This window comes from Natator depressus, chromosome 7 (genome assembly GCF_965152275.1).
Source record: "Natator depressus isolate rNatDep1 chromosome 7, rNatDep2.hap1, whole genome shotgun sequence".
NCBI classification, from domain to species: domain Eukaryota; kingdom Metazoa; phylum Chordata; order Testudines; family Cheloniidae; genus Natator; species Natator depressus.
The window spans coordinates 108,611,237-108,638,922 of NC_134240.1; the positions used below are offsets into that span (position 1 = coordinate 108,611,237).

The following is a 27,686-nucleotide window of genomic DNA, read 5'->3' on the forward strand; positions in this document are numbered from 1 at the left end:
AACATGAGCTCTCCACCGGTCATAAAGTGTGAGGTAATGTCTCACTGCTTATATACTAACAACAAAATTGTTTGCAGGAGGTCTAAAATCTCCACATAGGAGGACATTAAGTGCTGATACTTCTAAAATGAACCAGCTTGACAACACAGCTGATGAAAGTGAATCAGCATCTAAAGCACAAAATGACCCCTTTACAAATGTGAGTGCTTCATTACCCCAAAAGTTCGCTACGCTTCCAAGACAGAAAAATCCATTTGAAGAAAGCCCTGCATCATGGGACCAAAACATAAGTCTGTTTTCCAGGCCTGTTGAAATCAAAAAAGAAATTAAAAAAGAGAAAAAGGAGAAAGTTAGCCTTTTTGAAAGAGTGACTGGAAAAAAAGATAGCAAGAAGTTGGATAAACTTAGCAACGGGGGATCAGACAGTTCCACTGACTTGAAATCCCCTAGTGCATTTGGTGCAAGTCATAAGGAGAGTTTTGATTATGATTCACGTAATCCGTTTACAACCAACTTCAAGCCCACAAGCATGTTGCCTACATCTAGGTAAGTTTTACTTTATTTGGACCTGATATCTTGAGCATGTTATATAAATGAAAATGTGTTTAAGTATATAATAAAGCATGCAGATTATATACGTTTATACAACGGCTCATCCGTTTGTAAGTAAAAAGGATGAATTTCTCATATAGTTTGATCATTTTCTTTCCAGTGGTATACTTCTAAGGATCTTTTTGAAGTTACATTGTGTATTGCAAACATGAGCTGTGAGTGCTGTTTGGTTTTGAGTTTCTGAAGACATTATACATCTTCAGCATGGGTTTGTCTTTAAAGTCTTGGCTTTAGATGGAGGCTTGTTTACTACTGAATCTAAATAGTGATCATTTTTTAGAAGTCACTAATTATTACAACACCTCTGTATCTAAGATAAGATAGTTATTTCCTTTGTTAAGTAGAAGTATTGCGATATTTTAGATACAGAGTGCAAGTATTGATAAATTTTAATCTTATAATGGCATTTGCTACCTGGATCTAGAATAACTCCTAATTTCCCCTAGTTTATGGTCACATTACACGTCGCATTTATAATGCAAATTTCATTCCATTAATTCCGCAGAGCCAGAAGTATAAAAGTTAGTCGTCTTTACTATATGATTAATATTATAAGAAAATATCCATCATGTAATAGATTTAAATGAAAAATTTTACTTTTTACACATTCCAGTATTATAGTCATATCAAAATCTTTGTGTGTTCTCCCTGTGTTGACATATATTATGTGCAAATATTTTTCTTTGAATTAGAAACTTTTACTTATGAAACATATATATGTAATAACTTCACAATTTAACTTTACTTTTACAAATTTTAATTGGAATGTAAGTAAAATAGAATGTTTAATGTACATGTGGTGTTAGTGATATGGTACAAAATGTCTAAATGTATATGTTTATAGATACAGCATAAGTTAGGCTGAAAAAGTCCGCTTTAATATATGCATGTTCAATATTCGGATAAAATGTACATACTGAGAATTTGGATTTTGAGCTGCTTTTTACTTAATTTCTATTTTCCTCATTCTCCATATTTTAACCTCTTTGTGGAAGGGACCTTGTTTCCTTACTCATCAAGTACCTAGCATATTTTTGATACTACGTAATAACAGTTTTTAGTCTGAAGTCTTCTTCCAGTTCTCCCCATCTTAGTACACTCAGAAATATCTGGATAAATTTCCCAACTAGAGGTTTAAAAGGCAAGGTAATGTAAATTACAGACAAATGCTCTTGTCTTGCTTAAATTACAAAGAAACCGTATACCTGGCCTCATGCAGCATGTATCTGAAGATTATCTGATAGAACCTCAAGGCTGAAATATAAATTCTTTGTCATTTACGAAGTTTAAATGGAGACTATATGAAGAACATAAAACTATTGTGAAGGTAGGTTGGTAGGACAGGGTCTATTTTTCAGGCATCAGGATGGCTGACAATTACACTTCCTTCAACATTAAAAGCTTATCTCCTTTTTGAATCTGGGACTTAGGGTTTGAGGTGGTGGCTTTAGTTTTGGTATTGATCATAGCTGACTGGAGATTGGGATGATGCAAGTTTTTTGTCTGGGTCAAGTGAATCTGAAAGACAGGCAATTTTTTTTTTTTGTCTGACTTATTACCTAAGCTACCTGGAGCACACATACTCAAAGGTAATTAGGTGGCTAACTTCCACACACACATACGTGAACTCTTGGTGGGCCTACCATGCCTCTTGAAGTTAATGCGAGTCTTTCTGTTGACTTCAGTGAGCTTTATATCAGACTCCAATTTAATCCTAATTAATTTAGTTTGGCATTTTTTGATTAAACAATAATAATTTGAGGAATAGCATTTCCTGGTAGTATAGATAATTGTTGGCTAGATGAGTTCCTGGAAGGAGGCTTTTGTTCACCACCTAGCCAATCCACTAATTGCCCACCTTATTGATTATCCTTGCTATTATAAAACAATACATTATGAAAATAAAAAGTAATTGTGTTTGCCACTTCAGAAGTGGAGAGAGATGTGAGTAGTTTGCTTACAGCACCTATTTGTTCCTAACAGTTAGATGGATGCAGTAGGGAAAGCAGGATTTCATTTTCATTGGTCTGGTTAGCTTAATAAGGGTTAAGCTGCTGTTAGAGAATTACAATAAAATCAGCAAGAGTAAGAGATGTTGGAAATATGGAGATATAGGAATTCATAATTTCTGATAATCTCCACTCTGGCAAGAGCTCGCTCTCTACCCTTGAGCAAGTCATTTAACCTTTCTGCTTCAGTTTCCTTATTTGTAAAATGGGGATGATGCTTCTGTACCCCTTAAAAATTTTGTGAGGATGATATTACAGTTGATTAAAAGGCTTTGAAGATGTAATGTATTGTGTAAATGGCAAGGATTATTTTCTTCCTCTTTTATTGTCTGGTGTAAATGAGCATTAGACACTTCTATGCTAACTTCTTGATGTTTGAAATAAGTTATGGGCTTACAGTAAAAGAAAACGCACTTTTTGTAAATGTTTATAAATCCATTAGTTCCAAGGCATTTACACCATGCAGCCAATGAACAGTCACTAAGCATACAATATATGCTAGTATTCCTAGTCATCCTTTAACAGTAATAGGATTTGTCTTCATAACTCCTAATCCACTGCTTTGAAACTTTTGCCCTATATATTATATTGCATTTATTATTGTAATTGCTCCCATTAATTGATAGAGCTCTCAGGAGGTTAATCTGTGGACACCAGCCATGTTGTCTTTATACCGAACACACCTAAATAAATAGATATTTGTCTTAGAAAAATAAAAATCCTTCATAAAATGACCAAACCTTTGTGCATCTTTTCTCTAAAATTGTTTGTTTAAAAAAATAAAACTGATGTGAAAATTTCTCAATTTACACCACTTGACAGGTGCTAAAAGAAAAGCATCTTTAATTCTAATGTGTTGTTAGGACCTCTTTAGAGAGATTGTACAAGTTATTAACAAGGTCCTCTGAGACAGAAGACGGGTAATTAACAAGACCTACAGAAGGAGTTTAGGTAATTAATGAGCTTCTGGGTACTGGACACGGGGTAACAAATAGTCCAATAGTTAAAGCTGACAGGTTGTTACTAGTATGATCAAATGGCAGATTTAGGAAAGTGATGTATGTGATAGATGTATGTGAACTTCCGAAGAATGATTTAAAAATAACCCTTTAGATTATATTTCTATGACAGAGTAGTCGTCATAACGGCAATTCTACACTTAAACAGTGTAGGAGCTAGTTAAGATTGAAATTTCATTATAGAATATCAAATGGATGTAGCACCCCAAAAGGGAAGTGACATACTAAGTGCCATGTATCTATAATCATTGTCTGTTTTTGAAAAAAGTCAGTTGAACAACTGACTAAACTTTCTGTGAACTAGATGTTCCAGAAGCTGAGCAGACTTAGATTGAGTTAAATGCCTCTATAGGAAATAAGAAGAGCTTTCTCTCCTCACATATCGAGTTCTGATGAAACCACTCAGAAAAAATAAGAGAAAATTTGGTTACTTTCTTGATTTCTGGTTTCTTGTAAAATACTTCTTATGTTGTGTATTTTAAGGAAAGAGGAAGGGAAATGTAGAAGTGGAGAAGGAGGGATTCTTCAAATATGCATTTAGATATACGCCTCTACCCCGATATAATATGACCCGATATAACACGAATTCAGATATAATGCAGTAAAGCAGCGCTCGGGGGGGGCCTGCGGCTGTGTGCTCCGGTGGATCAAAGGAAGTTCGATATAACACGGTTTCACCTATAACATGGTAAGTTTTTTTTGGCTCCCAAGGACAGCGTTATATCGGGGTAGAGGTGTACCAATCTGTTGGCCAGCCACACAGTTTTGGAAGAAAAATACTATCAATTTGGTCAAAGACTGTTAATGTGGAAAGGTCACAATAGCGTACGGGGGGTGGAAATTTACCCATCTTTTGTGTTGATTCCAAAAGAGAATTTGTAGTGCTTAAAATATAGGCGTTATTCCCATACTAACTTTGTCACCTCTTATGTGTATTACATTAATACCGTAATATTAACATCTTTACATACAATTGTGTTTGTAAGAAATACTTACAAAATTCTTATAGAAATTGAAATCTATTTGAATATATAGCATAACAACAAATACAAATAAAACCTGCATTCCTTCTATCCTGTAATCTATAGTGACAACTTACTGTGTTTTTAAATGTTCTTTTGCTACTTCAAACACAGCTAAAAGTTGCATTTAAAAAAAAATAAGGCTTTTATTTACTCTGTTTTGCTTATCTTTCTTGTTTTGAGAACCGTTCCTAGATTTGACAGTTTGTCTCTTCAGTGAATCTCAATGGTTGTGCATCTCGTCATGCTTAACAGTCAGCCCTGGCTGTTGCTGGGTGTCTGCTGTTAGTAATGATGATGATAACTTCCTCTTTACAAATACTTCAACTAATTGTGAAAGTCTGAAATAACACAGATTTTTGCATTGCTCCTGTCTTCCTGACCTCTCATCACTGTATTCTCACCAAACAGCTCTTGCCGTCTCTTCATTTTCAGATGCTATTTCACAGAACATAACGTTTGAGAGTCAGATGGCACAAAAATTACAGGAATTTTGAGAGCATCAAAGTGACCAGAACATACCAACTGAGGACAAAGAGCAGCACACAGTATATTTTCAGGCTTTAAAATTTCATTAAAGTTTAGTATGTGTCACTGTTACTTCTCAATTTCGCCCTTAAGCATGATGCACTGGGGCTCTCTTTCTGCAATAAGCTCCATGTGAGTGGACCCCTGCTCTTGCACAGAGCCCATTACAGGAACAGTGCAAAGGAGTGCAATGTTGTAACTTTTAAAAGGAATAAGCAATGCATCTCTCTTCTTAGCTACTTTCCTTCATACACTTTGTTTTGGAGATCCTGCTTCCAGAAAACCCATTATTGTGCCTGCTGCAGTAATGAAGTCTCTCAATGTATTTGTCTTTTGTCAATCATTCATAAAGCATAGGTGTGTAGGCTACACTGTTTTGAATTTTTATTTCTTTTTCCTGACTTTGTAAAATTTCTTCTCTGTAAGCAGCTGCATACATTGTTACTGTATTAACTTTAACTTGGATGGCATTTTGTTTATTTTCTTCACTTTCCTCTGCTGGTATTCACGAGATTATAGCTAAATTGCCACATTTCTAGTTAAATTAGATTACTGGTTTAATCGCCTAACCTATTGAGAATATTATGAAAATGATAGAATGAGTCAGTGTATTGTATTATTATAGAATTTTAATATGAACTGTGAATTCAGTACGCAAGGCACCAGTCTGACCTTTTTCTGAAGCACAGAACAAGTACAATGCTTGCAGGAGCAGTACAGAATTCCCACCCTGCCAGTGTGCTTAATCTCTGATGTGGAAGGATCATCTCTTATAATGAGAGAGTAGTTACATCTTCATGTCTCTGTCTTGACATTTGAGTTAAACCTGCCAGCTGTGATTCTGGTTTTGTGACGTGCACACAAATGAACTCTGAACAGGGCTGAAACCACCAACCCCCAGGCCATTACAAAGCAACTTTTCAATGATAGAGTCACTACCTACGCTGGACTGGAACAGTGATGGACTCTTACGGGATATTCTATTAACAGTTTGAATTGGTCTTGACTTGAGTAAACGAATCAGATATCTCTGATTAGAATACCTATTTTATAAATACTGATGGTGCTTAAAGTTCATGTTACTAAATAATTACAAGATTTTTACAAGCGTTTACAGTCTTGTAAATGCATATTAAGGCATATAAAATCCTTTGAAATTCAGTTCTTGCGCATATATAGTAGACTCCACTCAAAGCAGACTGCATTGGCTATTCAAGTCTTTAAAAAATTGTAATTGCTTTAGATTATTTTCTCAAATTTCATTTATTCAAGTGAAGTTGTTTTTTCTTTTTTAATTTAAACCAATGCATAAAGAATCTAAAACTGATAAACTTCCCTTTTTTTCTCACTGAAGTAAAAATAAATTAATAAAAGAACTAGTTCTGAAGTCTTTAGAAATAGTTCTTGACCTTGAGACTTTAAATACCTAATTTCAATCTGGAGTGAATTTTTCGAGCTGAGTTATAGATCCCTGAATTTGTGCCTTATAGTTCAAGTGCTTACACAACCTAAACTAGAGTGACCTGAATGATCCATAGTACATCTCTTGAGGATGAAACATCATTAATCATTCAGGTAGAGCACCATCTGTTCAAAACTAGATTTCTTAGCTTGGTATAAAAATGCCTAATAAAAAGAAAAATATTTAAATGCTTAGAAATATTCCCTTTTTATTTAAGGTTATTGTCATTAGCCAATTTTGTTTATAGAAACTGCAATAAAATTCAGTCTGGCATAAAGTGCAAAATCACTGCAGCTTTATATTTGAGGTTCAAATAGTCTTTTAATCCCTGTGCAATTATTCAATTATTGCACTTGCATGTTTAATAGTAATCTGGAAATAGTGGTGCTTACATCTAGTGGTTGTATTGAAAGTGCTAGTTCACTTATTTCAAGGTACTTATATTTGAAACTGCCTCTAAGGGCTTGTCTACCCTTAAAAGCTAGAGCTGTGCATCTTCACCACTGTAGTGCTTCAGTATAGATGCCACCTATGCCAAAGGCAGAGGGGTTCTCCCATTGGCGTAAGTAATCCACCTTCCCAAGAGGTGATAGCTAGGTCAGCAGAAGAATTTTTTCTTCAACCTAGCATTGTATACCGCAAAGGTTAGGATGGCTTAACTACATCGCTCAGGGATGTGACATAGCTGGCTTGACCTAACTTTTTAGTGTAGACCAGGCCTGAGAGAGTTTAAACCATCATCCCAGCAGGGCCCCTGTGCATGGCCTACCACACTTGGTCTTCTCTCAGCACTTTCAGAAAGCCCCATTATGTGTCTCGGAATCTGCCTTCAACCCAGTGTAGAACTGATTCTCCACTGCCATGTCACTTCTGCTGCAATTTATATGTGTGCAAAGTGGGGGTAAAACTACCATTCTCGTTTGGCATTTTACACCAACTTTTTATTTTCTTTGCACACGTGTAAATGGCTACATAAGGTACACAGCAATGGAGAATTATGTCCTTTATCTTTTGTTTATAAATATAACAAAGCGACCTCCAGTAAGGTGTTCTAAAGTTGTTATATTTCATGATTGCACTTTTTCAAAAGAAAAAATGTAATTTCAAATCACATAAATTGTACTTTTAAAAGAAGTATTGTTGCAGTTTACATTAATTTTAATCCCAGATTAAAAAGTATTTGGTTGGAGTTTTCTAAATTACTAAGAAAAGTTTTTGACCTATATTTCACTTCCACTCAGTCTGTTTTTTTCTCTCTGCCTCTATTGAGCAGCCACTCTTTTCTTTTATACATGAATAGGCAGGCTGTTAGTTGTGATAGACACTCAATGTAACAGCTGACGGTTGCTTAGTACAATGGATCAGATTAAGTCCAATATCTGAGAACAATTGTGGTTTATTGGTTAGAGCAACAAAGGGTCTAGGTTCCGTTATCCGATCTGTGGAGAATATTATTATGTGACCCAGGACAAGTCACAACCACTTTTCCACAGTTCACCAATCTTCAAAATTAATCTAACCCCTCGTTGAGAGGGTGACGTGGTCTAAGTTTTGCAAAGTTCTTTGGGTTCTCTGCATAAAAATTTCTATGTAAATGTAAAGTTTCATTATTAACATTATTGGTATAGTACTAAGGCCTTGTCTACACTTACAGCGCTGAAACTTCCTTCGCTCAGGGGTGTAAAAAACCACCCCCCCTGAGTGATGCAAGTTTCAGCTCTGTAAAGTGGCAGTGTACAGTGGCAGAGCTCTCTCCTAGCGCTGGAGCCGAGACTACACAGCCATGTTAAAGCGCTGCCACCGTAGCGCTGAACGTCGCCTCTGTAGACATACCCTAAATCAGTTATATAGTAAGTGCTCTTCAGATATGAGGAAAAGGTTCCTGCCTTGAAGGGTTTACAGTCTAAGGCCCCAATTCTGCAATGAGCTCTGTGTACAAGGCTCCTTGAATCCACAGGGAGCCTCACACTGACTTTAATGGAGCTCCATAAGAATGCAGAAGTCTGCTCGTGCATAACTTATTGTAGAATCAGGGTCTGTATACACAACATGTAGATGGAGGATGAGGTGCAACAAAAAGTGTCTTCCATCCAAGATTTGTTACTAACTCCTTAACTTGCAAATTCATAGAAATGTTAACAAAATAGAAGGATGGCAACAACAACAATTCCTGGTATTATTTTTGCAACCTTGTGGGTCACATAAACTCCAGAAAGCCCTGAATGATTGCTTTGTGGCAGAACAATTTATATAGCAGTGAATCCCAAAACATTGTTTACCAGAATCTCATTGGGAAGGAGATGGCAATAATGTGCCCAATCCATCCTTCCATAACTGCCATATTGCACTGTAATTTCCCCTAGGAAGTGGTGTCTTCATTACTAGCCTGCTATGGCTGGTAATATTTGAAGGAAAGTTAGTGTCTGAATTTCATTAACTATATCATCTGCATTTATTCCTTTTTTCCCCCTAGAGTATGTTGGTGGTAGGATTATATTCATATATATTTTTATGAAAATACATTTACAATTAATTTCAAGTTCATGAAACTTACTTTAAAAAAAAAGAAAGAAAGAAACCTGAAAGGTATGTCACTTCTGAGTAAAGAAGCATTCCACAGTCCAAAGATTTTGCATAGGAGTGATCTACTTCACCTTAAAAATACCCATGTTAAGTAAAGTAAAAAAAGAATTGGTGTAACTTGCAAATTACCTGTAAAATGGGCATTGTGTAACATATGATGAAAGCACTCACTGAACTGTGTTGATATTACATTAACCAAGAAGATTTTAATACTTTGAATAGTAAAGACTAATGTAAATACATACTTTATACTGAAAAGTTATACACACGTAGTGATTGTATAACTAACCTGAATAGTGAAAGATGAGTATCTAAAAAGCTCTTGCTCCTTAGGGGAAATATGATTTACATACAGTATGTTAGAAATGTTTGCCATATACTCATCACAGTGTCAAAGTAAACTGCTCCAGCTGTAATATTTTTAAATTTGTTGTTGAGCAGTTTTTTATAAACATTGCTTTAATCTCTAGATATTTAGAAACCAAGTATTTAAACAGCCAATATGTCTAATGTTTTATTTGTTTACCATCATAAATCTTCAAGAACATAAGTCTCAATCATAAAACTGATCAGAGCAACTTAGAAAGGACTATTCAAGTAATGTACAACCACCAAACTATCTAACTCTTTCCAGGTGGCTGTATTGGAAGGAAAATTAGGTATTTTATATCACTGTGATTAAATAAATGTATTTAACTGGTGGAAAAATCATACACACATGATAAATTAAGTATAAAATAATATGTTTTATGGTCATGATGCAAACCAAGACAACCCATAAAATCATAACTATGGTAAGTCTGTCTGTCTTAGCTTATGTCATTTTTTTTCTAGTCACTTTTTTTCATTGTGACAGGAGTTAAGGGGAGTTTCAGCTGTGACTTCAAATAAGTTAAAGTTGAAGTCAAAGTAATAAAAGCCAGGAAATTTCAAACAGGTTTTACTATTTAATAAAATTTAGATTCTAAAAAATAGTTCCAGGAAAATAAAGGGTCTGAATTAATCTGATAAAAATAACAGATATAAATAATATAACCCTTAGGAAGCTAGCTGATTCCCAGGTGAGTGACATGGGGGAATTGGCTAATGACTATGCTAGGTAGAATTTTCTGTGCTTAGGAGGGAGCTTAGGTTTCTGGCATTTGGATGTTGGACAGGTCTCTTGATTGGAATGTTTCTTCCTACGCCATTTCACGGCAGCTGATTTTGCGTCTATACTCTTCTCATTGGCCTGTTCTGCTGATGTGATTTACTTCCCTTGTGCTAAGTCATGACCCCTCTTCTGGAGAGTAGAACTGATAAAGGGATGTTTGCATTGAGAGACCAGGTATGGAACATTCATGGAAGCCAGCATGGCACTTGGATGTAGAGTCTGACAATGTGGCTAGCAGTGGAAGTTGGGAAGAGAGCATGCTGTGGGCAGTGTGTGCGGTTGTTGGGGGTGGTTTTGGCAATCTGGAGTCATGGAAGGGGAGTGAAATGCCTTGATTCCTTTAGGGTGATGGACGGAATAGGAACTAGAAGGTAAATGAGCTTCCTTAATGTTCTGTGGATTAAGTGTCTACTTCTCACCATTGTGCTTAAATACTGTACATGTGGCATGTAGGACTTGTCTGAAACTCCTTCTGCATCAAAAGTTTGCACAGCTCAGGGCAGTGACAACCATCATTTCAAACATCATAATATTTTGTTGCTTTGATGATAAAAGCAAAGCCCTTTATTGTGTTTTAACAATCTTTTGTACTTTTCCCCTTTTATTAATTGTGATCTCTCCCCCCTAGGAAAAAACACTTCATCATTTTTTTTCTCATTTGAGTGTCATCAGAATGCTTTGCATTATACATTCATAGAGAAAAATCTGGTCCCTGCCTCAAAGTTCTTACGTTTTAAGATCCTAATCCTGAGACACTTATGTATGTGTCTAAGGTTATGTTTACCCTGCGCACCTTAGAGTGGCACAGCCGTGCTGCTGTAGGGTACACAATGAAGCCGCTCTTTGTCAGCAGGAGAGAGCTCTCCTGTCAACAAAGTAAAACCACCCCCAACGAGGGGCGGTAGCTTTATCGGTGGGAAAGCTTCTCTTGCCAACAAAGCACTGTCTACACCGGCGCTTTTCGTCAATAAAACTTTTGTCGGTCGGGGGGATGGGTTGTTTTTTTTTTTTCACACCCCGACCGACAAAAGTTTTACCAACGACAGTGCAGTGTAGACATAGCCTAACTTTACTCTCATAGATAATCCCATTAAAATTAATTGGAATAACACCATTCTGACACACAAATACTAAAGCCTTATATACAGTTAAAAGCTTTTCCACTTTAACTATTCTGACATACTTAAAGTGGCAAAAAAACCCAACAAATCCTAGTGTAGATGCCATTATACCAGTATAAAAATATTTATGGCAGTATAGTTTATTCTGGTTAATGAACCACAATAAGCATTATTGGTATAAAGCTCCTTATTCTAGTATAACTGTGTCTACAGTAGAGCTTTTACTGGGATAACTAAACTAATTAAAAAAAAATCATCCCTTACTAACATAGTTCTGCCAGAAAAACTTGTTAAGTGTAGACTAGATCTTAAGTTGGTGGTATAATGTTTGTGGCAGATTGGTGGGTGGATTATCATTGAAAACACTTCAGAGGAGTAGTGTATTACACGGGAGGGATTTGAAAGAAGACGTGGAGGTTATTTTACTACACAGGATGGGAGTTAAAGGAGCTACATGGATCATGGTGCTAAAAAAGAGCAGAAGGAATAAATAAGCAGTGTTTAGTAGCAGCAGAAGTCAGCTGATCTACCAATTATCTCTTTCATTTTCTTAAGCGTCTTTGGGCCCAGTGTCATCTTAATGAAGCTTATTTTAATATCTATCTTAGTCATTTTGGATTATAATGGCAATTTTAAACTACACTTTACATACTATTCCTACTAAAATTAATAGATCATTTACATTAGGATCATGCATGCGCTGACTGAGCAATGGTACCCTGTCTTCTGGAACGGTTGTTTGTGGAGCTGCAAAATCCTGTTAAAATTGATTTTTACTTTGCATGTGAGCATGCCTTTCTAATAGCGAATACATACAAAATCCATTTTGTGAAATATTAACCGGGCATACACGTCACACAGTTTTGATGGTGGTGACCTGTGAGCCTGAAAGAACCAGTTTGACTTTTGGTTCCCAGGAGGAGTTGACAGAGCTGTTTAGTAAACTGAGCAAATTTAGTTTTGAAGTAAATGAGAAACAATAAATATAAAATACCACAATGCCAATTTTTACAGTCACTTTTGACAGTGGAACCACACTTTAAAAACAAACTGAAAAAAATGCTTCCAAGCTGTGAACATATTTTTGTCATGTTTCCACGGAAAAACTTCACTGCCAGTATATCAAACCCTGGGAAAAATAAGGATAGGACCTTAACTATTTTAGCTGTGTTGTGTACTGCTACCATTAGAAGAACAGCAAACTGATATACTTTGTTTTATCAGTCAGATATACATATTCTATAGAAACATGTTGCATTGGTTACATCAGTGACTGCAGTTAAAAAATCAGAATGGCCTTGTGTAGTTAAGAAAATGTTGCTGAAGAGATGGAAAGGCTTATGATCAATACTGTATTTATATATAGTGTAAAGGAGTATGTCATTTTGTTTCTTTTTACATAATTATAGTCAAATAAAATAATAAATTAAAGTTAAGGGTGTGGCATTATGAAACAAAAGGAGCCCAGTAACTTCAAATACACAACACATGCAGAAAAACCTATATTTGCAATTTTAAAGGTATTCTAGGGTTCTCAGTTAGTGAGTTATGAGTACAGCTGAGAGAGTCTGGAACTGCTCAGGCTCACCTCTGGTTGGAAGAGCTGGCAGGAAACCATGCTAGGCTCAATGAGACCATGGAGCTCCCAAGTTAGTTAGTAGACCTTCTCATTTAAAAATAAAAATAAAAAAATTACAAGGTTTCAGAGCACCTGTTTCTTCCTCCTTCATTGGGAAGGAGAGTATTTCCCATTTATGTCTTAAAACTTGAATAGTGTGTGCTTCATTTGTAATCTTGCTGTCATATTTGTGTGCAATTGCAGTTAACTACGTACCAAACATAACACTTGCTAATTTTGTAGATGGAATTAAGATGCCCGCTGTGTCATAATAAGTGTGCATGTTTTTCAGTTTTAAAAAAGTCAGTACTCCCAATGGTTTACATTTCTAATTTCAAAATACAGATTTATTGTGTAGTGACTGTTACTCTTCCATAATAGCAGATAAAGAAGAGCAGGTATCTCAGAACTTACTTCACAGGAGCATTTAAGTGGTTCAGTGCTATAAAAGATCTTGCTTCCTTAACCTTTCAGAAACTCGGTTGAGCAGTCATTGTATTATTCTGTATCTTGTCTAACATGAGGAAACCGTTCCAAAAGAAAGGTATCCCAAATTAACGCCACACTTCATTAAATAAAGACATTCTTGGTTTTCACCAAGCTAATTCGATCCAGTTCACTTAACTCATTTTTTTTGTTCTCAGAACAGATCACAAAAGACAGCCATGAATGAGTAGTTCATCATGTGTTTGACACATCAGTGTGAGACTAAAAGGCAGACCTTGTGAGAGGGTTCCTGCCTTTAGATGCGTGGACAATACCTGATGAAAGAGGCCCCTCATTCAAAACTGTTCTCTAGTGAACAGGACAGAACGCCTCAGATCACTCTACAAACTGGTATAATAGAAATCAACCAGAACTTGATTCCTCAGACACCTTTTCCCTCACAATTGTGACTGTTCATGTAATCCAGTCTTTATGTAATATTCTAAATATTGCAATTGGTTCACTGTGCTTCAGTATAAACCAAAGACCAAACTTTCCTAGAGCTCATTTGGCCTTTAATTGCTGTATAATTGCAAAATACTTGCTATATAAATAGGCTTGGGAGAATTCAATGTTTAATTTTTTTATAATTTGGAAGTATATTACTTTTTAAACTTTTTTTTTTCATTTTTTTTATCAATTTAAATTTTCACCATTGCAGGAAATTATGGGGGGGGGGGCAATAGACAACAATTATTTAATGACAGTAGATGTTGAGATTCAAAAAGTTAAAGCTTTATAACCATTAAAACACAAGTCATCAACATCAAATGTTAAAATATACAAAGTAGATCTTAAATCAAACTCTAATATGTTTTCAAGCAGCATTTTTTCTTACTTTGTCTGTCTGTCTGAATTTCTGTCATTATAGATGGAAATACTTCTTCCACTGTGTGTGTGTGTGTGTGTAGTGAAATTGACATTTACCAACAAAAATTTAATCCTTCCAAGCCTCTATATAAAATATGCCCATTCCACTCTTCCGTATCAACTACATATATGATCAAAGGTTTATAGGCTTAGCAAAGGAAGGAATGGACAGCAACAAAATAGCCATTACTTATTTTAGGTTAATTTTTTTATATTAAAACTACAAATGATGTACAGTGTTTTCATAGCTTTAAAATTGTTCTTTCAGATGCTTGTAATAACCTTTCAGTAGCCTGAAATTGAAATGTTTCATTACCAAATTTAATTTTCCTTTTTCATGCACCAGCTTGTTTAATGTATTCATGAGTACTAGGCTACTGAGATTTTTTTTTCTTCTTCCTTTTAAAAATTAAAGGTGAATTCATTACTCATGAGCCAAGAAGGCTTTGGATTGATCAGAATGGTTTGATACAGGTTACATGCAAGCAAGCATTGAGAAGGGCCCTTTGGCAAAAGCTCTGCCAGCAAGCTTCAGCCTCAGCACTTTCAGTACATGTGTGCTCCTGGGCTATATATAACCTTTACAGTCTTACCAAATAGTAGATTTTGTGATATATAATACAGGGACTAAAAATAATGCTGTCAAATAATTTATTATTATAATCCAGAATCTGAACCCATTTTCCAGAGAGTAAATGTTATTTCAGTAATCATTTGTAACAACTATAAAAGGATACAAAAGCATTGGTTTTGAAAATGAAAATATATTCAGAAAATTACCATATATACATACATGCCTGCCACTTTGACAATGGCAACTTTAGTATTATCCATATCAGCAGTCTGTTGTCCCAGTTAATTTGGGAAAATTTTAAAATAGGTGTGTTTTTATATGTGAATAATTTAATAGGTTTGAGTGGTTATTTATTGATCTTATTGTGCTTCTTTTAAAGCATGTTGCTATTTATATTTGTACCTTGTCCTTTAGTCTGACCATATAAAAACAGATAAATGAAGTATATACTGTCCAGTGTTAAATATGTATTTAATTTTTATTAATACACTGTAACCAAAGCATTCTAAATGTGTGTGCGTACTGCTGGATCACCAAAAATACTTGTTTATGACTGCTGCAGGGAGTAGGGGAGTTCGAGGTACGTGCTAAATGAAAGCAATGGGCTACAAGAAGTTCTGTGGGAAGTTTACTAATGGGGATTTTGGAAAATTGAGCAAGAGGGGTGAGGAGCTAAATGTGTTAAAAGAATTGGATCAGAATAAAGCTAGCAGCAGTAGTGTTGAGCAAGGAAGAAAAGCTAGACAAGTAGTATAAAACTGGAAGGAGAAAAAAATTGTTTCATGTTAGATCTGGTAGGGGTAAGCATTGTTAATGTGAGATGGTTTTTCGACCTATAAAATGAGCTAGTGATTTGAACTGGGTTTCTGAAAAGCAGATCTCCAGTAAAAAGACACCAGAAAAATTGGCATTAATTGGCACCTTTGTAATGACAATTTCAGTCTAGATGTGTATGACGAAGTGGACATGGAAATTGTATTAGCATCTCACCTCTGGAGATGATCTTTCCCAGGTCAAGTTGAAGCATAATGACACTGTGATATGTGCAAACTGTGACTTTCATTATCTGAAGTTTAGCTGGTCTCATCCGTAGAGAACCTGAATTTCCAGGGCTATTGGTTGAACAGTTGATTCACTTACCAAAAAAACAAAATAAAACAAAAATCTTTAAAAGGCTTTTATTCTATTTTTCAATGAAAAATTATAGCAATTTCATGTATGTTTAGAGTAGAAAACACGATTTCAAAAAATGAAAATCTGAGTTTTAACGTGATCTAAAATTATAAAGTTCTGAAAAATGCATTTTGCATACTACTGCAGAGCAAATTGTTGAATTATCATTTGCAACCATCTCCCCAAAGCCTTAATTTCTGTGTTTAATGGTCAGTATAATTATAATATGATTTTAACTCTAATATATTTACAGGTTTTAGAAATGTTGCTTACATATTGTTTGATGGAAATTATCTTTGATTTTGTGTCTTTCTTAAATGTGTTTGAAGTCAAGAAATTATGTGACTGTTTCTACATTTCATATAAGCTATTTTAGTAATGTTGACATTCGGTACAAAGTTATTTTCAAAATGGTGTTTTTGTTGATGAGTACATACCTGTAATATTTTGTTTTTTGTTATTCCCGTAGTTTTACTATGAATCCTGCAAGCATTGAAGACCTCAGGAAAACAAGGGTGAGTGACAATGTATTGGAGAACTGTCAGTTCTCTACCTACTTGGTGCCTGAAATAGAATAAATAACCAAACATGGTTTTTATTAACTTCTAATATGAACATTTTAAAAACTTTCCTGCTTGTTTTATCCAGCAGTTCTTAACAAAAGTTTCTCTTTCCTGGTCGGAGACTGGGTTAATTCAAAGGAACTGAAAAGAGACTTTGCAGAGTATTTGGAATAACCACTGAAGTTATAGTGTAGAATAGATCTTCCCAAGGGAAGTAGTGAGACACCTTTTGCTTCAGCCATTTTGAAATAAGTTTGGACAAAGCACTAGAATGTGTTGCCTGGCAAACAATCCTGCATTGGCAGGGGATGAACTAGATCAGCGGTTCTCAAACTGTGGGTTGGAACCCCAAAGTGGGTCGCAACCCCGTTTTAATGGGGTCTCCAGCGCTGGCTTAGACTTGCTGAGGCCTAGGGCAGAAGCCGAAGCCTGAGCCCCACCGCCTGGGGTCAAAGCCAAAGCTCGAGAGCTTCAGCCCTGAACGGCAGGGCTAACGTTACAGGACCCCTCCCTGGGGCTGAAGCCCTTGGGCTTTAGCTTTGCTTACCCCCCAGCCCCCGCCGCCGCTTGGGTGGGCTCAGGTTTCAGTCCCCCAGTAATTTTTGTTGTGAGAAGGGCATCATGATGCAATGAAGTTTGAGAACCCCTGGTCTAGATGATCTTAACAGGTCTTTCCCATCTGTGAAGTCTATGATTCTTTATGAAGGACAGTTTTTAGTATGCTAATCAAAATGCAAGTCATCCGCAGGTTTAGGTAAATGAGTAAATTATGTTATGGTTAGAAGTACAAATAACAAATGAACAACCTAATGAAGAACAGCAATAAGGCCTTGTAATAAAGAGACTTGAAGTTATTCTTTGGAATAGTTGTTTGGCCCTAGAAATAGCAAAAATATAGTGTGTACTAAGAAATAAAGAAAAAAAATTCTACACATTTACTATGTAATTTCTTTGTACAAAAGAAAATATAATCTTGCTACAATTTCTTTTATGAGCGGATCAGATCTTTAAAAGTGGGTTTGTTTTCCCTCTTAAAAAAATAAGTTGCATAGACAAATAGATAGGACTTTATACTGTTTGTATTTCACTATATTATGTAAATGACTTGTAATAACTTTTGATGTTTCATAATAAATGCCCAAGTTTTCATAATGTAAGAAACTGGTGGGAGATGTCGGAATGTATGAAGACTGCCTTTGATCAGATAGTAAACTGAATTCTACCAAGCAGTTACTTAATCTCTGACAAAAAGCAACATCAAAAAATTGATTTAACTTAGCAGCTATTGTCTGTAAAGTAACCTTAATTACAGTTTCTATGTGCTTGTAAATGTACTACCTCAAATCATGTAATTTATTGTTGGTAAAAGCATCGTTAGAATTCTTTTAAGAAATATGATGTGAATTATTTTATTTAAAGGTGATAAAAGAAATCCTTGATGTTGTGATGTTTCTTTGGAATACCAACTATGCTAAATGTCAGTTGCAGGATTCTGAGGTGGTGTTCATTTAATGTAAGATATAATTAAGAGGAGAAGACACTATCTTTATATCCCTTAGTTTTTGAAGGAAACTATTTGAAAAATTTGAATGTTCATGATTATTGTTAAGATATTTGAAGTCATTTATATTCTGCAATAATAGCCCTCCACCAAGTAACTTTTTTTTTCTTCCCTTGGATGTAGTGTTTAGCAATTAAGTTTGTATATCTTCTACTCTGGTGCCAACACCTGTCTCTGAAAGCAATGTTTAAACAGGAGCAGTAGCCAATTGAAAGGGCAGCATGAGCTCTTTAAGGCCTAATTAAGAACTGAAAGGGAGATGAAGCATGTAGGACAAAAGATGTGAAAGCAGCTGAGATGATATTCCCAGAGCAAAATTCCTCATTAGAACAATAGGATCAGAGAATGCCAAGCCTTTATCTTATCTCTGTAGCTCTCCTTCAGTTGCTGTGGATGTCAGTTTGTACCCCAATAAAGTTGGTTACTAGGACAACCCTTCTTTAAATATTTTGCTATTTAAAATCTTTTGCTAAAATTTAAATTTTATAAGATAATTATGTCCTAGTGAAACTTTGGTAGCAATTTTTTTGAAAAGTAAAAATTAGATTATTCCTTAATCTTTTAACGTGCTGTGTTGCCTAAATGTTCAAATGGAAAATTACAACCAAAATGTGAGTTATCCCCATAGTGTTGGCATTGTCCTTTCCTTAAGTATTAAAGACATACTGATATATAGTTGAATCTTTATTTTTCTTTAGCTGGAATTTTCTTGTATATCTGCTTGATGTTTTGGTGAAAAAAGAATGTAAGAAAACCTCTTAAAACATACATATTATGTATGGGAAACAATATTTAATAGTTAAAAACATCATTGCATACTGGATCTAGATGTTTTCCAATTTATAAAATTGAGCAAGCCCTTTATTTTTAGACATGGAAGTGTTAATATTTTTTTCTGATATATATGAAGTATTAGTACTGTAAACAGAAAAATTTCCTTCCTCAGGGTGGAAGAAAATGTGCAAAATACGTGAATGACTCAGAATTGGAAATGCTTTCTATTCTGTACATATTATTGGAAAGGTGGTACTAAATAATTTGTAAGTTTCACCAACTTAGGTATTTTTATGAAGGAAAAGAAATTATCTGCTATGATGATTTTTTAGTAAATTGACAATAGCAAATTAACTGTTAGTAAATACTGATGTTTAGCTGAAATTAAATCTCACAGAATCAGTCAGAAATCCTAAAATGTTAAATAGTGCCAAGAGTTACTAATAGAAAACAATTGATGGAGAGAGGTTGGTTAACTTGTAGCATTCCAACTGATTTGCAATACACCATCGCTTTTAATTAGCCCTACTTGAAAACTTTGGCCACCTGCATATTTTAATGATGAGATGGGTGCCAAAGTGTAAATATTGAGCTGTGCTGAAATGAAAAGGAGTGAAGCAGGCTACTTCTGTATGTATCTACTGCTCAGAGTGGTTGCTGATTGTGCCTGATTTATCATTTTTAATGAGAAGATTCAAATGTAAACAAAAAATATCTCCTAAGCAAGAATTACTTCACCTTATATTTAAGTCAGTGGTTCAGGATTGAGAGGTTAGATGATTTTACTTAGTCAAATGTTTTATATCTTTAAATGTCCCAGTCTCTGAACTAGATAAAGCTAATTATTATACACGTCTAACAGTGCTATTATTTTCATAAACCCACTCTTGCTAATTATCCTTTTCTTAATTATATGTTATCTCTCCCCAGTAGAAAATAAGGCATTCAGGGTTATAGTTTCCTGGATTGTACATTGCTTTTATTACGGGAATTAAACGTACCCATCTCTGTTAATACTTCTACACGTAGTGAATCATCAGAAAGCACTGCTGGAAATGTTGCTGTTTCTCTTGCTACTTAATTTAGAATTCAGTGCAGCACATGCTTTTTTCAACTTCTGTTAGTTCTCCTTTCTAGGTAAGTGCTCTTGTGCAATTAGTGCTCTTGTGCAGCTTTTTAACTTCATCCAAAATATAAAATAAGGAGTTCTAATATACAATAAGCAGAGAGTGAGGCCAGGACTTGGAGAGCCACTGAAGGCCAAGAATGGAAAATTAGAGACAGATGGGTCCTGAGGTCATTAAAAAGCTAGATAGAGTCTTTGTTGTAGTCATCTCAAAAGATGAAAAATAAAAGAAAGAGGACTCAAAATAGTGGTGGTAAGGTTTGAATAGTCCAGGTCTGTCATGCTTCTTCCCCTCCTTGGTGGGTCAGTCATTTTAGGGGCATTATATTACCATGGAGAGAAGCTTATTTCTGGATGTGAGGTGTATCCTGCTTGAGAGCAATATCATAAGTGACTTTCTGTTTCATAACCTCTCAACTAATTCACAATATTGGATTGTCTCCCATATGTCTACTAAAATTTTGTGATGTTTTTTTCTTTTTTTTCATTTATAGGATGGAAATCCTTTTGATGCCACTGCAGGGTACCGTAATCTTACATATGAAGAGGTCTTGCAGGAGCTGGTGAAACATAAAGAGCAACTTAGGAAGAAAGACACCCATATCCGTGAACTTGAGGACTACATTGACAATCTTCTTGTACGAGTAATGGAGGAAACACCTAGTATTCTCAGAGTGCCATATGAACCTTCTCGAAGAGCTGGCAAATTTTCCAAAAGCTAAGGCAATAACACTTCATGGTTCTTTTTATTGAATGTGTTAATGGAAGGACATTTTGCACTACATATTTTGATTTCTTAATTTTGTTCTATTGTCCACTCCTTTCCCATTCTGAGAGATTCAGGGTTTTGTCCTCCAAATGCTAGCAGGGACCGTCGAAACTAGTAGTCTGCTATGTTTATTAAAGAACTTTGAAAAAACAAATAGGAGATATAGTAGATGAATTTCTCACATTCTTTTTTGGAAATTACAGTTAGCTATATTTTACTTGCAGTACTGTAAATAATACACCTTGAAAATGTCCATTCAGTTGTTTTACATGATAACTTTCTCCTAGCCCTGTTGCGGTTTGATACCATATGTCTACTTTTACTACTTATTGATACACTATTATGCAGAGTCACTCTTTTTGGTATTAGAGCATTCCATCACGGGTGTCATGCTAAAGTCTGTATGGTACGTTTTGCCGGATGTGAATATGGATTGTTGCAATGTGATATTTCAATATAGTTAATTCTCAGCATTTATTAGAGAGAACTCAGTGGAAACAAAGAGGAAATGCCATATCCTGTACAGTACACTTTAAGAATGTTTTAAAATGTCATGTCAGTTCAACAATGGCATGTATTGCAATCAGTTATTTTCACACTTAAATTCTGGATTTTGTGTACAATGAACACTGAACTTTGAAATCAGTAAGTTAAAAGCTAATTACGATATGGGTTTTTGGTGTAAAGTTATTGCATGCCTTTTTATACATTAAAATAGTGTAAACAAAATGCTAATCGAGTCAGAAGAAGGACTGAAGAAAGTGGTGGATAAAGAGGTTAATACTTTTTTCAGTCAAATCCTACAGCAGAAAAAAAAGTTTAGGAGGAGAAATAAGAAGACTGACTTAGAGAGATGATTCTGAAGAACTAAAGTGACCCAATCTCAAGTTGGGTTTTTCATGTGATGCATCTTTCCTTTGATTTCCAAGGCTGCTAGGAAAAGGGTGTATTGCTTAGGCATGCCTGGAGTATTTCTCACAAAGACCTGAAACTAAAAAGAGGAGATCTGTATTCCTTTTCAACCATTTTAAAGGTCTGCTTTTAATAAGGACGATGGAAGAGGTATTTAAATAAGCATGCATCTAATCATTTATATTTGCGTATAATATGGTGTGCAAAAGTGTGTACTGTTTCACACATCAGCAAAATACAGTAATCAATTTCTGATAGGAAACAATGGTGTAAGGAAAAAAACTTTACTGTACTAATATCCACTAAATTATTTTATTTTAATTGCCTTGTAAGTCTTAAATGGGTTGTCTGTTACTGTGAAATTCTGAGGTGTATCAGAACCTATGCAGGAGAATATAATAGCATTGGATTTAAGAAGTTAAAATTCTTGGTTTTGAAAGAAAATTTTATGTGCATGGTGGCAGGATTGTTTGTTTTTTGTTTTCTCCATTTGTTCTTGTAAACTGCTTATTTTTCTTACACTGGCATGTGGTGGGCTTTTCTGAGGAGGAAAAAAGCCTAAACTTCCGATTTTTGTTGTTGTTTTAAAGAATAAGACTTTTTTTTTCACGTTTAAGACTTCAAAAATGAATAAATCCATCTTGAATTGTTCTGATTCTGGACATTATGAGATAAACCATTGGAATCAGAGAGCTCTTGACAATGTAACTATATTACAACAGCATTGCATTGTACTCCGAAGAAAATTATTTCTTTGTATAGTGTAAATAACTTTTCACTTCTTGACTTTATTTCTTGTTTTACTTTTCATTCTCCAAAATGACATGGGACAGTACCTAGGATGGGAAAAAAGATTGATTGATTGTGCCAGGTTCGTAAAAAGTGTTAAGTATGAAAGTCCTGACCCTGTGTTGGGCTATATTATCATGAAGCATTATGCTTGGGCGGAGCCACAGTGACTACAGTGAGACTCCTCCTGGTTGTAGTGTTCTGCGTTAGCAGATCATGTTTCAGGATTAAGGCCTGATTTACTAAGTAGTTGCTATTAAGACCACCCAAGGATTCATCAGGTATTGTACCTCATAAACCAATATGAATGTTCTTTTGTCTACTTAACTCTAAATGACTAAGTTTATTGTAATATATTCAAAGTGCCAAAGATAGCATATTAAGTTACAGTTCATTTATTGTTCAGTTAGTTTTTGCACTTGAAGGAGATTTTAATTTAGAAATTATACAAGGTTGTATGTCAATTATTCAGTATTCCCACAAAGATTCTCAAACATTTTAGAGTAGTTTGTCTAAAGCTAATGACTTATATATATACTGGGGAAATGTGCCATTGAATTTGAAGCTGAACTCCACCTTAATTTCAAAAATCACTGGCGCTATGTGATCCTACGTTTGTAAGGTTTCTTCTCTCATCACTGTCTTATACATATCAATAGGAATTTCACAAGCAAACCAGTAGGAAAATATTCCCCAATGAGTTTAAACTTCTCCAAGCCAATCTATAGTTACTGAAATGAAACATTACTGTATTTAGAACCTCTGAAATGACTTCTATTGGAATGTTAATGTGGAATATCAAAATGCATAATTGATTAAGAGTAGATCATTTTGACATATTTGCATAGCAGAAATGATAAGCAGATTAAAGGTAGCAAAAAGATCAATTTTACTGCATTAGTGAAGAAATTTTGTGAAATTTTTAATGTGCTATCTAGTTCTTTATCTGATCTATAACTGAATAAAAGCACCTTTTGTTTCTCCTAGTTTATCACAAAAAGGGAGAAAAAGACAAATGTAGCTTAGAAAAAGGTACAATTACTAAAATATGCAGAATGAAGCATGTACAACTATAAAAATATTTGTACAGTGTTTGTGTAATTTAAGGTACAAGTTATTTTTGGTGTAATTTTGGAAAGATATTAAATGCACATGCTTTTCTTCTTTAAGTAGGTTTTTTAAAATGATTCACATTTTGTGGGGATTTTTACAGGCTATTTTTCAAGGACATCTTCACTGTAAAAGTATTTTATGGACCATGCAAAATTTTCAAATCAAAACACTTCATACAGAATATTCCATACGTGTATAAGACACAAGGAAATTTCTGTTGATTTTACTCTTAAGCATAACACTATAAAAGCATCTTCTAACAGCTTCTGAATCTGTAATACCTTACCACACACAATCCATCTTTCAGTACTCTAAAATCTAAAGATGAAAACAGTGGCAATCCACACACTTTTATTGATCTTTTCTCTGAAAAGTTTACATGAAGCTTCATCAGTATATGTACTGTACTTTGAAATATTCCTTTGAAACAGCTCTGGTACTAGCAATGTGTTTAACTACTTTATTGAATGAATATCAAGGCAATATTTTAGAGTTGTAAATAACCAATGAACTTCTTGCCATTCAATAAGACTGTTTAATATTTATGTATTACTTTTTGCTGCTGTATTTTATGTTGAGCTTGGTTTTGCCACCTACGAATGAGTGTAGCATTATCCATAGATTATACATAACTCCATCTAGTGCTGTTGTCTGTAAATCAAGAATTAGTTGTAATTTTCCAACTATAAAAATGATGCCTTGTATTTGAAAGGGTTCTACAAATGGGGACCCAAACAGAACTGAGCTCATTAGTAACCAGGTTGCATTATTTTGCTGTAAGGATGTACTTTCTTTAACTAGGTGCATCTTAAAAGAAACAGAACTGCTGTCTTAATATTTTTACTACTGCACTGGAGTTTTATTTACACCTATAGCTTTAAAAAAAAAACTTGTCCTACACCAAGTTTTTAAACTAAACTCATGCTTTGTTGCTGTTTGTGTATCCATAACTATGGTAGTTATGTTAGAGGTGTCAGTTGTGCATTTTAAAATGGTTATAGCCTCTTGATCCACTTGCTCTCTTTTGAGGTAAATGGTGAAGGGTTATAGCACTGCTGTGTTCCTGATATTAGATTTAAGGGTTTATCAGTATTTTCATTCGAAACCCCTGTTTTCAGAGATTTATAACTTCTAAATCTAGATATAGTCGCTGGAAGTGTTTAATATGCAATAGGTGGCACTTTAATCTGTTTTTGAAGGGTTGGGAGATTTATTTCTGTTGAGAAAGGCAAAGACAGCATTTATTTTATCTTTCATAATTTGTACGTTGAAAAATCCACTATATTTGCTGTTAAGTGTATTACAAATGATACAGTCACTCTTATTCTTCTTAGAAGCTTCCAGCTGGCCTGTATTATGTTAGGTACAATAAAATGCTGAAGATCCAAGTTATATAGGAGGTCTGTAAAAGATGTGAGCATTACTTAAAACAAAAGGGTTGATTTGTCTCATGCAATGAATGGTAGCTTGTGTACATTTTTAAAGTTACAGATTCACAACTATATGCACCCGTGACAACTGTATACGTACGATATTGCATGAAACATTTTTGTTCTATGCACTAGGTGTTGAACTCTCTTTAGTTGATTAAAATACGTAATCTTAATATTTGAATTCATTTTCATTCAGTATTGCATGTGTAACGCTAATAAAACACAGTGCACTACAGCAAATGTCTTGTAGTTTAATATGTGTCTAATATGTGTGCAAAATTATGCAAGATTTCAGCATTCTAATCAAGTGTGTAGTTTCAGGACATAATGACCATGCTTTTGAGAATTACAGAGAATGTATTTTCTCAAGGACAGTTGTAAATGTATTTCATAGCTGCTTGGAAGCTTCCTCTTAGATACCCTCTTGAGAACATAATTGTTGAAAGAGACCTGACTTGTTCCATTGTGCTGTGTGTGTGTGTGTCTTTTAATATAGAGGAAACAGTCACCAAACCCCATGCCCTTCTGACTTCATACAGCAAAAACATCACATATAGTAATCGCAAAAAGAAAAGGAGTACTTGTGGCACCTTAGAGACTAACAAATTTGTTTGAGCATGAGCTTTTGTGAGCTACAGCCCACTTCATCGGCTGTAGCTCACGAAAGCTTATGCTCAAACAAATTTGTTAGTCTCTAAGGTGCCACAAGTACTCCTTTTCTTTTTGCGAATACAGACTAACACGGCTGCTACTCTGAAACCTGACATATAGTAATGAGGGCTTTGATACTCATGTCTGGGGTGGCACTTACCATGCTGACAATCATCCATGGAAGATAATGATAGGAGATATATAATCCACATCACTTTCCCTGTCTGACAATTTCAAAACAGAATCCAACCAGAGAGAGATTACAACTAGGGCGCTCCAAAGAAGTCATATTTTCCACAATCCCATCAATAAGGATGATGATTTCACCTGTTTTTATCAATATAAAGGACCTCAGTGGCAGAAGTAGCCTTCTGATTCAATGGGTACACCAGGCCTTAGCACAGAGCCTGCTTTACTCTGCACAGCCACCCCGGGGACGGTCCCAGTTACACAAGTCAGTGAGAGAGACCCCACCCGATATGTTCTAGGGAACGCAGTTCTGCTCAGCATCGAGATCCGGCTGCTCAGAGTGGGGGAAGGCCCTGCCCTTAGCCAGCATCCTGGCCATGTGTACCTGCTTCCTGGACTTTTGGGGGCATCTCCCGATCCCCACCTCCCAAATTCCCTCTGGGAGATTTTACTCTTTGGTATCCAAAGGAGCATACGACTCTGATAACATCGCACAGTGATGTGGGTGGGAGCAGAGCCACCGTGACACAGGGCCTGGGCTTCGTGATTTCTGCGGGTGCAATTGAACCCATGAATCCATACTAAAGCCACCCAGTCTAATTCTTGTTCTGCCCCTCTACTTCCTTGGGGCAACCTGAGGGTGGAGCCTAACCCAGGACAATAGTAATTTCACCTGATGTTGGGGGGGAATTGAGAGCAACACTCCTCAAGGTGGAGAATTTATTCCTATACATGCACAGCTGTTTGGATTTTGACTTTCTTGCAGTGGGTGGACTTGTCCCTTGAATAGGTCAGTCCCTACATGTTGCCTTCTGGAGCTTATGCCACCAGAAAATTACTGATTTTTAGTTCTCAATATGGTCTTGAGAATGAGGTTCACAAGTGCTGCTGTGTGTTTTGAGGCATCTATGCCAAGTGTTGGTAATGGAAAATTTTAGTCAATTTACTGTAGATTTCCCCCCACTTTTCTGCAACTTTTCCTTGGCTCTAGCTTTCCCTTCGCCCTAGCTACTTGCCCTCCTCAGGAGCTTTGCAACTCTCCTCACTGAATAGGGGGCTAAAAGGTCTGTCCTTTCCAGCTGAAGAAAATAAAAATGGTCTTTTAAAGCACTGCACTGCAGATATGGGTTCAATCCCCAGCTATGCCACAGATGTTCTAGACCTTAATCTCTCTAAACCTGTAAAATGAAGATATGTCCCCACACCCCAGGACTGTTGTGAAGATAAAATCAGTGTTTGTTATGTGCTCAAAAACTGTGGTTATAGGGGCAATATAAATTCTTAGATATAGTTCTGGATAGATTCCATAGCTTTCAGATTCTCTATATTAGATTTGGTTATAATCTTTTTATTCTCTCCCCCCCTCCCGCCCCCCAAAACCCTCAATGAAAGTTGAATTACAGATTTAAAAAAACAACAACATATATTGAGAGGGCTACTAAAATCCTTAGATATAATCTACAAGGGACAGGAAGGGGGCAGTACCTCTCCAACTATGTAAACCAAAATTGGTTGATTGCGGTGCTCATCAGAACAAAGCTCAAGATCTCATTTCTGTATTTTAATAACAGACCAA

General features: G+C 35.5%; 1 protein-coding gene across 1 annotated transcript in view; it reads left to right on the forward strand.

The window, feature by feature from the left end:
* The window catches only part of RAB11FIP2 (RAB11 family interacting protein 2), a 43,477-nt gene extending 18,001 nt beyond the window's left edge, over window positions 1–25,476 (forward strand). Inside the window, exons 3-5 of the mRNA XM_074959264.1 lie at window positions 78–546; window positions 16,700–16,745; window positions 20,749–25,476. Coding sequence (XP_074815365.1) covers window positions 78–546; window positions 16,700–16,745; window positions 20,749–20,976 — 743 coding nt within the window. The 3' untranslated portion in view covers window positions 20,977–25,476. The remainder of the gene's footprint in view (window positions 1–77; window positions 547–16,699; window positions 16,746–20,748) is intronic.
* The last annotated feature ends 2,210 nt before the right edge of the window (window positions 25,477–27,686 follow it).